Genomic DNA, 14,097 nt, shown 5'->3' on the forward strand with positions numbered 1-14,097 from the left:
ACTGCAGTGAGAAGCACAGCAGAGTTGGAGCTGAGAGCTATGGTCATGTGAGACAGATGAAGGCTGAAAGACAGCAACCCTGCAGAAGAATCGGGTCCAGTTCAAGTAAAGGTGACCGGTGCCTGGGTGAATGCACTAGGAAGCTGAAGACCACAGGAACAAGTGGGGAGCTGGCCCCAGCCTGGAAACTCCGTGAAGACTCGCTCTGTGTTGCTTCACTAAGCTCAGGTCCTGAGTGGTGTGTGTGTGCACTTAGGAAATGTGGGCTGGCCGAGTGATGGATCTGCCCGGGGTGTGTGGGGCAGCAAAGAGCCTGGAATGATGCTGGGGATGCTGGGTTGGGATCCTAAGCTGGTGGCAGTGTCACTGCCCTGGAAAGGAGATGTGGGAGGGGCCTCCCAAAACTACAGATGGGAGCAGTCTCCACCGAACCTCTGGAAAGCTGGTCTCTGTGCTGAAAACAAAACCAGAAAAAACAAAAATAGGCTCTCACAACGATTTTCATAAGTACTCAAAAATCCATGTGAAGAAAAATATGCAACCCTGGTATCAGTCTCCATCCAACCTCTGGAAAGCTGGTCTTTGTGCTAAAAACAAAACCAGAAAAACTAAAAATAGGCTCTCACAACAAACTTCATAAGTACTCAAAAATCAATGTGAAGAAAAATATGCAATCCTGGTATCAGTTTCTGAACTGAGCTTGGGAAAAGAGATAAATACACCAGGCCTTTGGTTAGGGAAAGAGTATCCATTAGCCTCAGCTCATTAACTCAGAAGTAAGAGGAAGAAAGAAAAGCAGAACCCCACATTACTTCAATGTATTAATAATGCTCTTTTAAAAGAAAACAATCAGTTCTGTGATATGGCAATATTTGGAGCTTTGTGCATCCCTAGTATGTTCAGCCAGGAGAGACTGTGGTCTCGGGTGCATAAACAACGTAATTTTATTTTTCAAGGTGAAGACAAATGCTTCACATTTTCGAGACCCAGTGTCAGGGAGGAGGGCTGAGTTCACTCAGGGAAGAGTTTTAGAGGATGACCGAGGAGAAATGCAGTCAGATTGCTTGTCAGCATGCACTGAAGCTCGATGTGACCTCGTGTGTGCATGGCACCCAGGCAGGACTTCACTGGGAAGGATACTGGAAGGAAAGAGAAGAGAGGGATGGGAAATAGAGGAATTTTACAAGGAGAAGAAAAAAGAGGAGAGTGTGGGAAGGAGGGACATACAAATAGGCAGGATCACTGTATTTCTCTTTTTGTGTCTCTGATGATTTGTTCATTTGGACAATCACATGGTCCTGAATCACTGAGACACACGATGTTTCCATTAACCAAACTCTGCAGAGTGGTGGACATGGGTTATGTCAGCACACACCATATCCACATGGGATTATCTTACAGCCTGGTGCGGGGCTTTCCTAGACGGCGCAATCTGCAATGCTCTCAATCCACCCGAGCAGGTATTAATGATGCCATAAAAAGCCAAGGGTAAATTTCTGCTCTCTCAAAAACAATAAAGATGATACCAAGGGCAGAAAGACATAGCTTCACAATTTAACGAGTTTTCAATGAAGTGCCAACAGCAACAGAGGCAAATACCACTCTGTGAGTGGACCCCGTTTCCAGACTGAGGTCAGACCGCTGTTGTTCACCCTGTGAGTGGACCCCGTCTCTGGACTGAGGTCACACTGCTGCTGTTCACTCTGTGAGTGGACCCCGTCTCTGGACTGAGGTGGGACCGCTGCTGTTCACCCCGTCTCTGGACTGAGGTGGGACTGCTGCTGTTCACCCCGTCTCTGGACTGAGGTGGGACTGCTGCTGTTCACCCCGTCTCTGGACTGAGGTCGGACTGCTGCTGTTCACCCTGTCTCTGGACTGAGGTGGGACTGCTGCTGTCGACAGTGTCCCATACAGAAGAGGCCCTCCTGCTGCACAGCTAGCTCACTGTAGCAGCACTTACTGTAAAGGAAGCAGCCTGGAGACCACTGATCCAGAGACCTAAGTTAAAGAATAACAAGCACCCAGTTCCCCCTTGTTTTACAGGGGTTAGCTTTCTCCCACCTCAAAGTTCATCCTGTTCGCTTTGTGCCAAATGAATTCCCTCACTGCCTAAAGGAGCCAGTTTTCCAGGTTTTATAATTGCTTGTGACTTACAGGTCATATATTAAAATGTCCACTGTAATGTAGAAATCCTTTGAAAGCCATCCTGGCCAGAGGATGGGAACATCAATGCCCTTTTGAAAACAGTATAATCTACTACTTTTGCCTGAGAGGCTCATACTGCAAAACTTGAAAAGATTTTAATTTTTTAATTTATTAACCTCATTATTAACTTCATTACTATTCCTATCACAAAGAAAACCCTTAGAAAGTTGTCTACAGACTGATAAAAATGAAGCTTTAAAAATGTTACAATAACTTTTAAATTGTTCCAATCAAGATACAGGGGTGAATGTGGTCAATGTGTATGCTTACTTGACCAGTCTTTCTGGAACTTGTCACTCTGTACAATGGAGACATTCCAATAAAGAAAAACAAAGAAAAATTGGGCATGTCAGCAGTTGGAAGGCTGAGGCAGGAGGACTGCCATAAGTTTCAGGCCAGCCTGTGCTAGATGTGATATTCTGGGTCCAGGACGGGGTTGGGTAATGCAAGAAAAATGAGGAAACCAAGTCCAGAATATCTAAGACATAATAACGTACACCCTGTTTCACTGAAGACAAAGAGACATGACGCGGTGCACAGTGTATGTCACTTCCCATCAGCACCTGAACTTACTGTACAAGATAGCCAGTGGCTGCAGAAGACCACTGCTTACCTCTTCATAAACCTTCTTGGCGCTGTCATTGTCTCCCATCAAGAGGTATCCCACGCCAAGGTCGTTTTTTAATGTAGTATCACCAGGAAACAGCTGAACTAGCCTCTGCAGGGTAAGCAGGGAACCTCTCATGTGACCTGATGTTGGAAAAACAATGAACAGGAATAAAAATATTATGTGCTCCTTTGAACTGAGAATACAAACCATGAGAGCAGACTCAATAGAGCCTGAGAAACACCTTACACCTGACTTCATCTATGAATGGATTCTTAAGCCCTGAGCAGCATAGTTATAATGCTATACATAATTGCTATATGTAGATACTAAGTACAACATCAATCATATAATGTAAAGACAGGCTTATTTCCTGAGTCAATCCACATTTATATTTTTATCTTAAATTCCTTCTTCAAAAAAAATGTCAGTTTTCTAACTCCTTAGAAAAATTGTTCTGCTGAAATAATTTTGGTTTATTAGCTTTAAAATTTTTAGGTAAAGGGTAGATAATGAAAAGTCCAACTTAGGGTTGAACAGTCAGTGGAAAACTTAAACGGGCACTGAAGGACATGAACAGGGCTTCACTGCGGATGCCTTCTCTAACTAACAGATGTCACTTGTCTCTCGGTACTGATGTAAAGAGCAGGGGAGACATCTTCCGGTACTATGGGGGCCTCTGGTGGACAACAGACTAAGGTGCACCACACAGCTCAGGAATCTCAGCTGCTCCTGACTTCCTGGCTTTCCCAGGGAAGCAGGCTGGCCCACTGTCAGTGCTCTCTGTCACAACCGGAAACATAAACTTCAAACGAAGAGAAAGTGCTAAGACGAGCAGCACCTGGGGAAAACTACCTCACAGGGAATCCATTTCCTTTCTGTCCACTTCGGTCTCCCCGCCAGCCACCTAGGCTCAAGCTTTCCTTCTGCCTTGGAATTTCTCCTGTCAATGATGCCAACAGTGCAGACACCTGCTGCCTGTCCCTTCCACTCTGTGTCCTGGTCCCCTGTTCTACTGTGAGGCAATTTCATCTCCCTGCAGTTCCAGGATCTCGGACTAGTCACCTCAGAGCCTCCCTCATGTGACCCTGTCTCATGTGACCCTGCCTCATTCTCACTTCAGCAGAAGAGCTCACACTAAACACGGGAGAACTCCTGTGAGAGGTCTGACATCTTCACAAGCGACCTTGATCTAGGGCTGGGAGGCAAGAGAATCTCCTGGTATAAAAACTAAGAGAGAACCAAAGAAATCCATAATTCTAAGTTGAATAATATTTTAACAAATTCTCAAAAAAAATCAAAATAAATGTAAAAATCCACAGTGATTTTGTATATGTTTATATGAGCATGTGTATATGCAACAGAGGCCAGAGGACAACCTTGGGTGTCCTGGCTCAGGGGCTGTCAGTCTTGTATGCTTGTTTGAGAAAAGCTCAATCACTGGTACGCTGGCCAGCTTTGCAAGAACAAAGACCTGAGTGCGAGACCCAGAATCCAAGTGAAAAGGCCACACGTGGTGGTGCAGGCTTGCAATTCCTGTGTTTGGGAGGCAGAGACAGGCAGATCCTTGGGACTATCAAGCCAGCAAGGCTAGGCTTATGAAGAGCCCCAGGCCAGTGAAGACTCTCCTTAGAAAATAAGGGAGATGGCACCTAGGTTTTCCTCTGGCCTGGATGTTCACAGATACTTGCTTCTGTATATGTACACAAGCACATGTGAGTGTACAGACAGGCACACATACACACCCCTACACACACACACATACATGTACAAAATTACTGAGGTCAGGATTGGTTAAATGCAGAAAAAGTCTGTTTAAGATACATACACAAGTTACCAGAAGCTAATTGTAAAGCTAGGCTTCTTCCTAAACACCCTGACTCTGAGAAGGTACCATGTTCCTGCCACCACAGGTGGACATGTGCCATCTCTTACCAAGTTAGCATGCTGCTTCTTACCTAGAAACTGCTGTCTTTCTGAGCGTCGCTTCAAGCTCAGCTTCACCAGGTCTGTGGGGGCGTCGGGCAGGCTGGCGGCCTCCTGGTAGGTCTCGATGGCCCTGCGTAGAACTTCATTGCTCCTCCTCTTCTCTGCCAAGTCGTCTTCACACTAGAGGACACCCCCAGATAGATCAATGTCCCATGACCTTTATGCTTGTCCTTTCCCCCAGAGATCCATGACAGTCAATGTTAGACATCTTTTTAAAGAGAAAATTGGCCTTTTCTTTAGTGAACAATACAAACAAGCATAAGCAGGGTAACGGCCTTTTCCATAACAGAAAGAAAAGGTGCTACGGTGAGGAGAACTGTAAGATCAAGGCGATAATCCCTAGGGCTGGTGGGGGTGGACATCATGATGTATGAGAACATTATACAGACAGCACTCTAGTCTGCAGTCAGTTCTTCCATTTGTGTGCTCAGTGACTCATTCATTTCATCCATTCATTCATTCAACAGCTCTTCTCTGAGGCCAGACAACTGTTCTATGTATGTGTCACACTAATTGAACAAATCAGGGTGAGCTCTTTTCTCATTTTGCTTCCATTTAGGAAAGGACAAAATGGCAAATACAAACCAAGGTGCTATGCATAGAAACTGATGTATGATGGATGTGGAGTGGGAAAATTACTGGTTTACTCAGGCCAATCAGAGGAGTCTTAAAGAGGGGACAGACTGTGAGGCTATGGGGAAAGATTTCGAAAGCAGAGAGAATAGCAAGGGCTGTGGCTTTCTAACACAGCAGGAACAAAGGGAAGGCTGGAAGAGTGGAGGGGAGGGGGAGGAGACAGAGCCCTCAGGTGATTCGGGGCCTGGAAAGCTACTGAGGATTCTGAACTGTTCTGCGAGGAGAAAGATATGGGTTTTTCACATGATCTAGGGCCTTGAAAGGATCCAAGGGGTTGTGCAAGCCACAGTACTGAGGACAGGCTGATGCTGGCCTCGTACAGCTGTGATAAGCGGCACGAAGAGACGGGACTGCGGATTCACCTTGAAGGGCAGGGCCAAGATAGCTAGCTACAGCTGCAGTAAAGAGAGAATGAGCTCAGGGTTTGGTGTCAGTGACCACTTGACTGAACTGTCATGCCCTAAGAATGGGAAGATGGGACAGAGGTGGATCTTGGGGAAGCATGGAGTCAGGAATTCAATTTTAGATACAGTAAACCAAATGCCAAGTGGAGATAAACACTCAGAAGGTCCATTTCTGGGTGTGGACTTTGGGGAGAGGTTGGCATTAAGGACACATACATAAAAGGTGTCAAGGACAGATGTGGTATTTAAAGTTGGCAAGCTAGAAGAGTCATGAGTGTAGACTCAGAAGAATTCCAAAAACTAAATCCTAAAATTATCTAATGTTTCAAAATCATTAGAGGCTGGGAGACACAGGAAGATGAGCAAAGGGGATAAAGAATAGTTATGTAGGAAGAACACAACAACACAGCTGTTGTTGTTGGTTTTTTTTACTCTTAGCTCTTTGGGGGCCCACCACTCAGCTCCCATATAAATTACACATGGAGGCTTATTCTTAATTATAAATACTCAGCCTTAGCTTGGCTTGTTTCTAGCCAGCTTTTCTTAAATTATCCCATCTACTTTTTGCCTCTGGATTTTTTCCTTTTCTTACTTCTGTATATCTTACTTTCACTCTTACTCCGTGGCTGGCTGTGTGGCTGGCATCCTCCTTTCCTTGTTCTTTTGCTCTTTCTTCTTTTCCTCCCAGATTTATCCTTCTTTTGTTTTATCTGACTTCCAGTCCCACCTATCCTTTCTCCTGCCTCACTATTGGACATTCAGTTCTTTATTAGACTATCAGGTATTTTAGACAGGCAAAATGACACAGTTTTGCAGAGTTAAACAAATGCAACATAAAATAATGCAACACATCTTTGTATTATTAAGCAAATGTTCCACAGCACAAACAAATGTAACACATCTTAAAATAATATTCTACAATACACAGCAATGCTCCAGAGGCCAAGTGGAATATGAAGGTTTTAAGAGGAAGAGAAGAAGTATGCTCCAAGTGGGCACCAAGATGGACAGGAGGAGGATAGTGAAGAGAATGTAATGGACTTTTCTTATGTTGAGTGGCTCTGACATCATTGTTTCCATGGGTTTGTTGAAGACATGCACAGGATGGAGCTGCATAAAGAGAACATGGGAGGATGGAGGAGGAAGTAACTCCTTCAAAAAGGCTAGCTGTAACAGGAGCCAGAACATGTGTCTACAGATGTGGGGGAGGTGAGAGCCCAGGGAAAAGTCTTCATGATGAGATAGTACACCATGTTTCTCAGTAGATGCAAAGACCCAGAAGAAATGGAAAATCTGATGACAAGAGAGGACAAAAACCACATGAAGTCTTCTAGCAGGTGGGAAGGGAAGGGGACAGGATAGTTCATACCTGTCAATGGATGGGTACAAGGTATCAGTACAATTGTGCGAGAGGGTAGGGTCTCTGGACACTTTTATTTTCCTAATACCCAAGATTCATAACTTGAGATTGAGAATTGGGAATGAAATATCAGAGGCAGGAAAAATAGTGTATGGGTGTGTGTGTGTGTGTGTGTGTGTGTGTGTGTGTGCATAAGATGGACCTCAATAGCTTATCAGATTTTACAGACTTTCATTTAAAGATCAGCATTCAAGAAAAATTATAGCAGTTTGATGCTGAAAGTAGTGTATAAGCTTTTAAATCAGAATATGTAAATATAATTACTATTTAACATAAAATGTATGCTGGGTTAATATGTGAAGTCTGAGAACTTGGTAAGAAAATCCTCATATCTCCTCCCTCAGATGGTAAGTCATTTATTTTTAAGAACCAACATCAATCGATAAAGACATGTGTGAGAATGTTCTTTTCAGAAAATAGCACATCAATAAAATAATATGCTAGCATGCATTGACTGGGTTAAGATTCCCAGGCTAATGAGGGCTCACATGGAAGCCGCGATAGATCATCCTTGCTTGACGGACATACACGTCAGACAAGTCCACTAACTTGTCAAGTCTGCAGTAAGCTCACACAGGGGACTGAGCTCCAGGACAGGAAGTTCCATGTCAGTAATCCATCCTGGTCACACATCCTTCCCCTGGCTACTATGCATAGCCAGCTTTTCTGCTTAACCATCAGCTTACTGCAAGTTTGGTTATAGTGAGTTAACTTCCAAGACCATGAATACTGATAGTTGGCTGAACAGAAGCAACATCCCTGAGCTGAGGGAATTCCACAGAGACCACCTAGTGAACCCTCTCTATCTGGAGTCTGCAGAGCCACCAAACAGAACTGAGGTCTCTGCAAATGCCAACCTCAGTAATCCATCAACTCCTTCAGAGTCAGACTGGAAAGAGAAAGACATACAATCCATGTGCCTGTCTGTCCCTTCTCAAGCCCTGGTTCCTTCACTTCAGGCGAGTATAAATACCAAAGTAACATAAAATTCTTAAGAACTCTGATAAATGAAACTAGCAGCATTTGTTTAGAAGTTGGAAATGTGTAGAATGATTAGGGTTTTGTTTTTTTTTTGACAGTTTTATATCTATAGATCACACAAGCTGGGCTGAGAATGAGCTTTTGTCACAGGACATTTCTGTCACATTCTGTGGATGGACTAATTCACTCAAACTTCCTAGGGGACGTGTCACACTGTACCTCAGAGCTACTAATGATTTGTGAAAGATAACGAAGTGAATTCAGTTAATAATTTAAGATTTTTGTGTTCACTGTTTAGAGAACTTGGTCAAAATTGAGTTTCACAGAGATCAAAGAGTAAGATGTAATGAGTGATACTTAAAAAAATATAGACACTGTAGTTTGTATTTGACTTGGTGTTGACTCTTTAAGATCTGTTGAGATATTGCAAAGAAATTGCTTAAATTGCTAACTGAGAATTGGAAAAGCCACAATGTAGTCCTTCTTACAAAATTTATCTATTTTTATTTTTAAAAGTCCTATAAATTTAAAGTTTCCTTTAAATTACTCTATTAAAATTTAATTTGCCATGCTTAACTTTTATTTTATGCCACATTAGTGTTAATATCAATAACATCTGTAGCATAATATCTTAGAGATTAAAAAGTACTGCCTGAGGCCCACATCTCAAATTCCTCCTGTGAAAGAAAACCACACATACAGAGATCACTACATTCCAGAGGCTCCAGTAACCATTATTAAAATCACATACAGAGAAAACTTGGAAAGTACAAATTCATTTGCCATAGTTAGCATTTGCACAACCATTTTCACTCCAGTTAATGGGCTTTCCATAATCAAAGGACTTGATATTAATGACAAAACACATCACTTATCTGGACATTCTAAGTCTTTTGGTGATAAACTTTCTCTCTCAATAGCAATGCAGTTTCTCAACAATACCCGAGTAGTTTACCAAAACCACACAGTTGCTATGCACTATACCTGGTATGTACCAAGGACAAGGGAAAGTTATTTGTATCAATTGTTTTACAAATTTGATTTAGGTAAATTTAACTAATGAAATTGAATGAATTACTTTCTAATGGGATAGAAAGACTCTGAGCAGCTGGCTCTCGTGGCCTCCACCTTCAGTTAAGAGCGAGACACGCTGTCCTCCTACAGACATGAGTCAAGCTGTGAAGGTCACACACAAGGGGATACTGTCTGCTTCTCCTGGGTCCACTAACTTCTGTAGCCCTCTACCATGGCTCCCAGGCTGACTGGTCATCTCCTTTGGTGCAGGCCATGGTACCAGGGGCAGCTCGAGTCCTGAGGCGGAGGACACTGCTTGATGAAGTTCCAGCTAAACTTCACCAAGAGATTTGACCAAAAGCGGGAGGCTTCTGTTTTTGCTTTTAGGAGTTGTTTGCATAATGGGGAGTTTTCTGCTTATCCAGCCGCTGGGGAAATATATTCATGTTCCTGAGGGAAAACTTTGAAGATAGGAGGTCTTATCCAGAAAGGAGAGTCATAAAAGTCTTCCTTGTGCCCCAAGGACTGTGGTACCAATAGGGTGGATTCTGAGAAACATCGTGCTCAGCTCTGGATACAAGATGTCACAAGTATATCCATTGCCCTCTAATGAAGCCCTATACCAGGGTCTTCCTTTCTGATAGCATATAAAAGAACAGGTCCCTACTATAAAACTAAGGAACAGAAAAATGCTATAATCAGCCAGTTAAATGCTTACTATGACATATTTTGTAAAGCTTGCATTTTAGAAAATATCAAATGATTCTACACGTAACTTGGTTAAGGTAAAAATAATTTCAGATTGTCTAACATATTGTAACCACATAAGGAGGTAGCCCAGACATAGGCTGTAAAAAAATAGAAGGTCCTATATTTTGCAGACCCTGAGAAATTTGTAACTTCCTGATTTGACAGCCACTGTCCAAAGGTGTTGTTTTGGATAAGACTGCCCTGTACTTTACTTTTTCACCCTGGACATTTTTTTTTTTTTCGAGACAGAGTTTCTCTGTGTAGTTTTGGTGCCTGTCTTGGATTTCGCTCTGTAGATCAGGCTGGCGTTGAACTCAGAGATCGGCTTGGCTCTGCCTCCCAAGTGCTGGGATTAAAGGCGTGCGCCGCCGCCGCCCGGCTTCACCCTGGACATTTAATGAGGAAGTGAAAAAGGAACCCGGCTCTGTTGCTTGCTAAGTGACTTGTGTAATCAATATGCTACATAAATAAATCGTCTCTGGCTGAGGGAGAGAGCTGCTGAACCCTCAGACGTGCAGCCATCCCCTTTTCCCCCCAGCTCCACACCTCCTCTCTGGGACCTGAACCCTGTTGAAGCTGGACTTCAGTCCTCCTTCTCCTCCATGAAGTTTACTCCTTGACATATTTTTTTTCTACCAGCTCTGGCTTTATTCTTGAGCTCCAAATTCCATAAACCTAGTGGTCTCCTTGACGCACCATATGAATACCTGATAACCACTGCAATTGCAAATTTCAGCTCAACTGCTGTTCTGCTTGGTCAGTAACTGGCATTATCTTCTCAGCTACTCACAACCAACCAGGAGTCTCTGGTCAATTCTTTTTCTCTGACCCTTCCATCTGAAGTCCTTTCTAATCTATCCCTTAGCCCCGTCCATGGCCAGGTCACAGTCCACGGCACCAGCATCTCAGGCAAACCACATTGTGACAGCTGCCTACGTTCTGTGCATCTGATGCTGCTCTCAGAATCCATTTTCCAACTGGCAACCAAAGCAGTCTTTACAAAAAGCCACCAGATGGTCACCTTCATGAGTAATAGCCTCCAAAGGCTTCCCTAGGCATGGAAAACGAGAGCTGTGAGGAGGTGTTGGTCTCCCTGTCTGGCCCCTGCCCCAGCAGGCCTCTCTTTCTGCTCAGGTTTCTGATGCCAATAGAGCTGCCACGAATCCTGGCCTGTGTCTGTCTGTTCCCTCTACCTAGACAGCTCCTGCATGACCCTGACACGTCTCAGCTACCGGCTCCTCCCAAGAAAGCGCAGTCTGTTCTGCCAGCCTCACTCACATCCTGCAGCCGAGACTCTTCAGAAGTGTGCTTGTAGATCCCATCGCCTCCTCCGCTCTTGCTTACAGCATGCATTGTGAGGTAATGTGATCTGATTGCTTATTTGTAATACCTTGTAAGATTCAAAAATAGCCGGGCGGTGGTGGCGCACGCCTTTAATCCCAGCACTCGGGAGGCAGAGCCAGGCGGATCTCTGTGAGTTCGAGGCCAGCCTGGGCTACCAAGTGAGTTCCAGGAGAGGCGCAAAGCTACACAGAGAAACCCTGTCTTGAAAAACCAAAAAAAAAAAAAAAAAAAAAAAAAAAAGATTCAAAAATATGTTCATTTATAAAAAACCACCCAAGGCTTTACTCAAGCATTATTACCTCCCTGGTGAGCCTTTTCTCTGCCACACTGTCCTTCACAGTGACCCCTCACATGTCCAGTGGCTGTTCCCTGCTTCCTTTTTATTCTCCTCACAGCCACCACTGGCAAGTCCATGCATGGTACTTCCTTGTCTTATGCAGCCTCTTTTCTTCACAATGGCTTTGGGAGTCCATGTTGCTGAGGGACCTCTCTCCAATCCCAGCAGAGGCCGACACACAGTGGCTCTCACGGCCTGTCTTTAGAGTCAGTAGCTCTCAGTCGTTCCTTGTGTTATACGGGAAACAGTTTCAAGTCGTCTGCCTATTATAACAACTGACACCTCAGAAAGGTCTAGGGCTTGAGGAAGGGCAAAGGAGCAAACAAGCCTTGATATGCAAGCCATGCAGTGCAGAGCCTGGCCTTTCTCTGACCTTACACCACAGGAGGTGACATCTTTTGCCTTGGTCACCTAAGGGCTAGATGCTCAGCAAATAGAAGCCATTCCTACAGCCCCGAGCTTGCCCGTGCTGTTCACACTGGGCAATCCTGGACTTAGAACTCCACCTCACCTTGCTTTTCTCATGGAAAGCCTCCAAAGATCATGCTAAACCTCCCTTCATTTGCCATCTTCCCATGTGGCAGAGCATGGGGCCTCAGCTTCCTATCATAAGGTCGGGAATACAGCAAACTCCTATGTGCAGCCATGTTTGTGTCCAGAGCTAACTAGCAAACAAATGCAAAACAGATTTTCCCAGCACAGCTGGGCTCATGAAGAGGTGAGCGTGGCCACGCCTGTGACAGGAGCTGGATGAAGAGGTGAGCGTGGCCACGCCTGTGACAGGAGCTGGATGAAGAGGTGAGCGTGGCCACGCCTGTGACAGGAGCTGGATGAAGAGGTGAGCATGGCCACGCCTGTGACAGGAGCTGGATGAAGAGGTGAGCGTGGCCACGCCTGTGACAGGAGCTGGATGAAGAGGTGAGCGTGGCCACACCTGTGACAGGAGCTGGATGAAGAGGTGAGCGTGGCCACGCCTGTGACAGGAGCTGGATGAAGAGGTGAGTGTGGCCACGCCTGTGACAGGAGCTGGGAGATGATAAAACTCAGAAGAGGAGATGGCAGAGAAAGAATGAGGAAGGAGGTGGCTTCTAAGAAATGAGTCAAGTCAAAGAAACTACCAGAAGCAAAGTGCCATCCATGTCACAGCTTTAAAAGTTCTCTCCAAGGCAGACTTATTATCACCAGCCACACAATGGAGCCTAAAAGCTCCAAAGAGGATGAAATAAAAACCATGAGAAGCCGGGCAGTGGTGGTGCATGCCTTTAATCCCAGCACTCGGGAGGCAGAGCCAGGCAGATCTCTGTGAGTTCGAGGCCAGCCTGGGCTACCAAGTGAGTTCCAGGAAAGGCGCAAAGCTACACAGAGAAACCCTGTCTCGAAAAACCAAAAAAAAAAAAAAAAAAAAAACATGAGAAAATACAAATGGAAGGGACGTAGGGTGATAGAGGACCCATGGCAAAGGCGTCCATTTGCAAAACCAGAGACAAGTCATCTGGATGTCACTAGACTGGACAGATACAGTATTGAAAGCTACCTCAATAAAAATGGCGTGTTTTCCCTGGGTGGAGATATATATATATATATAGAGATATATAGATATATAGATATATAGATATAGATATCTCTATATATATATCTATATATATATATATCTATATATATATATATCTATATATATATATATATATATATATATATATATATATATATATATATACATACATACTTGGGAAATGACCAAGAAATTAGAAAGCAAATGTGGAAGAGTGAAAACTCTGATTACACAGAATATGTGAACGCCGGGAAAGTGTTCTGAGATGGGCCCAGGGTACCTGTGCTTTGCCGTATCTTGCGCGTGGGCTCTGAGGGTACTTGCGAACCAGTTCTTCAAACGCATTCATGGCTTCCTCGATTTTACCCTGTTAGAGAGGAACAACTCCATAAATATAACCCCAGTGAATAATTAGCTTTGTTAAAACAAAGCTGTGTCAAGCACAAACATAAAACTGTATATCATATCTTAATTTTTAAAATGAGGTGAGCTGAAAATGATGAAACGTGAATTTTGCTGACGATAACCACATTGTCCTCAATCTCCAGAGTCCCCACGTTTTCCTAATGAAGACATTTAAGTTACACGTGGGGACAAACAACACTGGCAGAAGGACGCCTCAGGCCCATCGGAGGCAATGACGTCACAGCTTGGAAGAGCCTGAAAGGATGAAGAATAAACAAGAAGACCGTCAGGGCCACTTGGCCAGGGCACTGGTCTCCGGTGGAAGTCAGGGTTGATTTGGCTCACCCGACTGTGTGGAACACATGGCTGCCTCTGTGGCATGCGTGAGCTCATGCCTCTTTCTCTACGGTTCTTTAAAAATAAATACCATCAGTTTCCTGTGGGGGAGGTAAG

General features: G+C 44.3%; 1 protein-coding gene across 1 annotated transcript in view; it reads right to left on the minus strand.

Moving 5' to 3' along the window:
• The window catches only part of Asph (aspartate beta-hydroxylase), a 212,872-nt gene that overhangs the window by 52,865 nt on the left and 145,910 nt on the right, over positions 1–14,097 (minus strand). The window contains exons 15-17 of the mRNA XM_059253835.1: positions 13,520–13,606; positions 4,771–4,921; positions 2,819–2,955 (exon numbers count right to left, since the gene is read on the minus strand). Of these exons, the coding sequence (XP_059109818.1) occupies positions 2,819–2,955; positions 4,771–4,921; positions 13,520–13,606 (375 nt within the window). The remainder of the gene's footprint in view (positions 1–2,818; positions 2,956–4,770; positions 4,922–13,519; positions 13,607–14,097) is intronic.

The sequence above is a fragment of the Peromyscus eremicus genome, chromosome 2, assembly GCF_949786415.1.
Source record: "Peromyscus eremicus chromosome 2, PerEre_H2_v1, whole genome shotgun sequence".
NCBI classification, from domain to species: Eukaryota; Metazoa; Chordata; class Mammalia; order Rodentia; family Cricetidae; genus Peromyscus; species Peromyscus eremicus.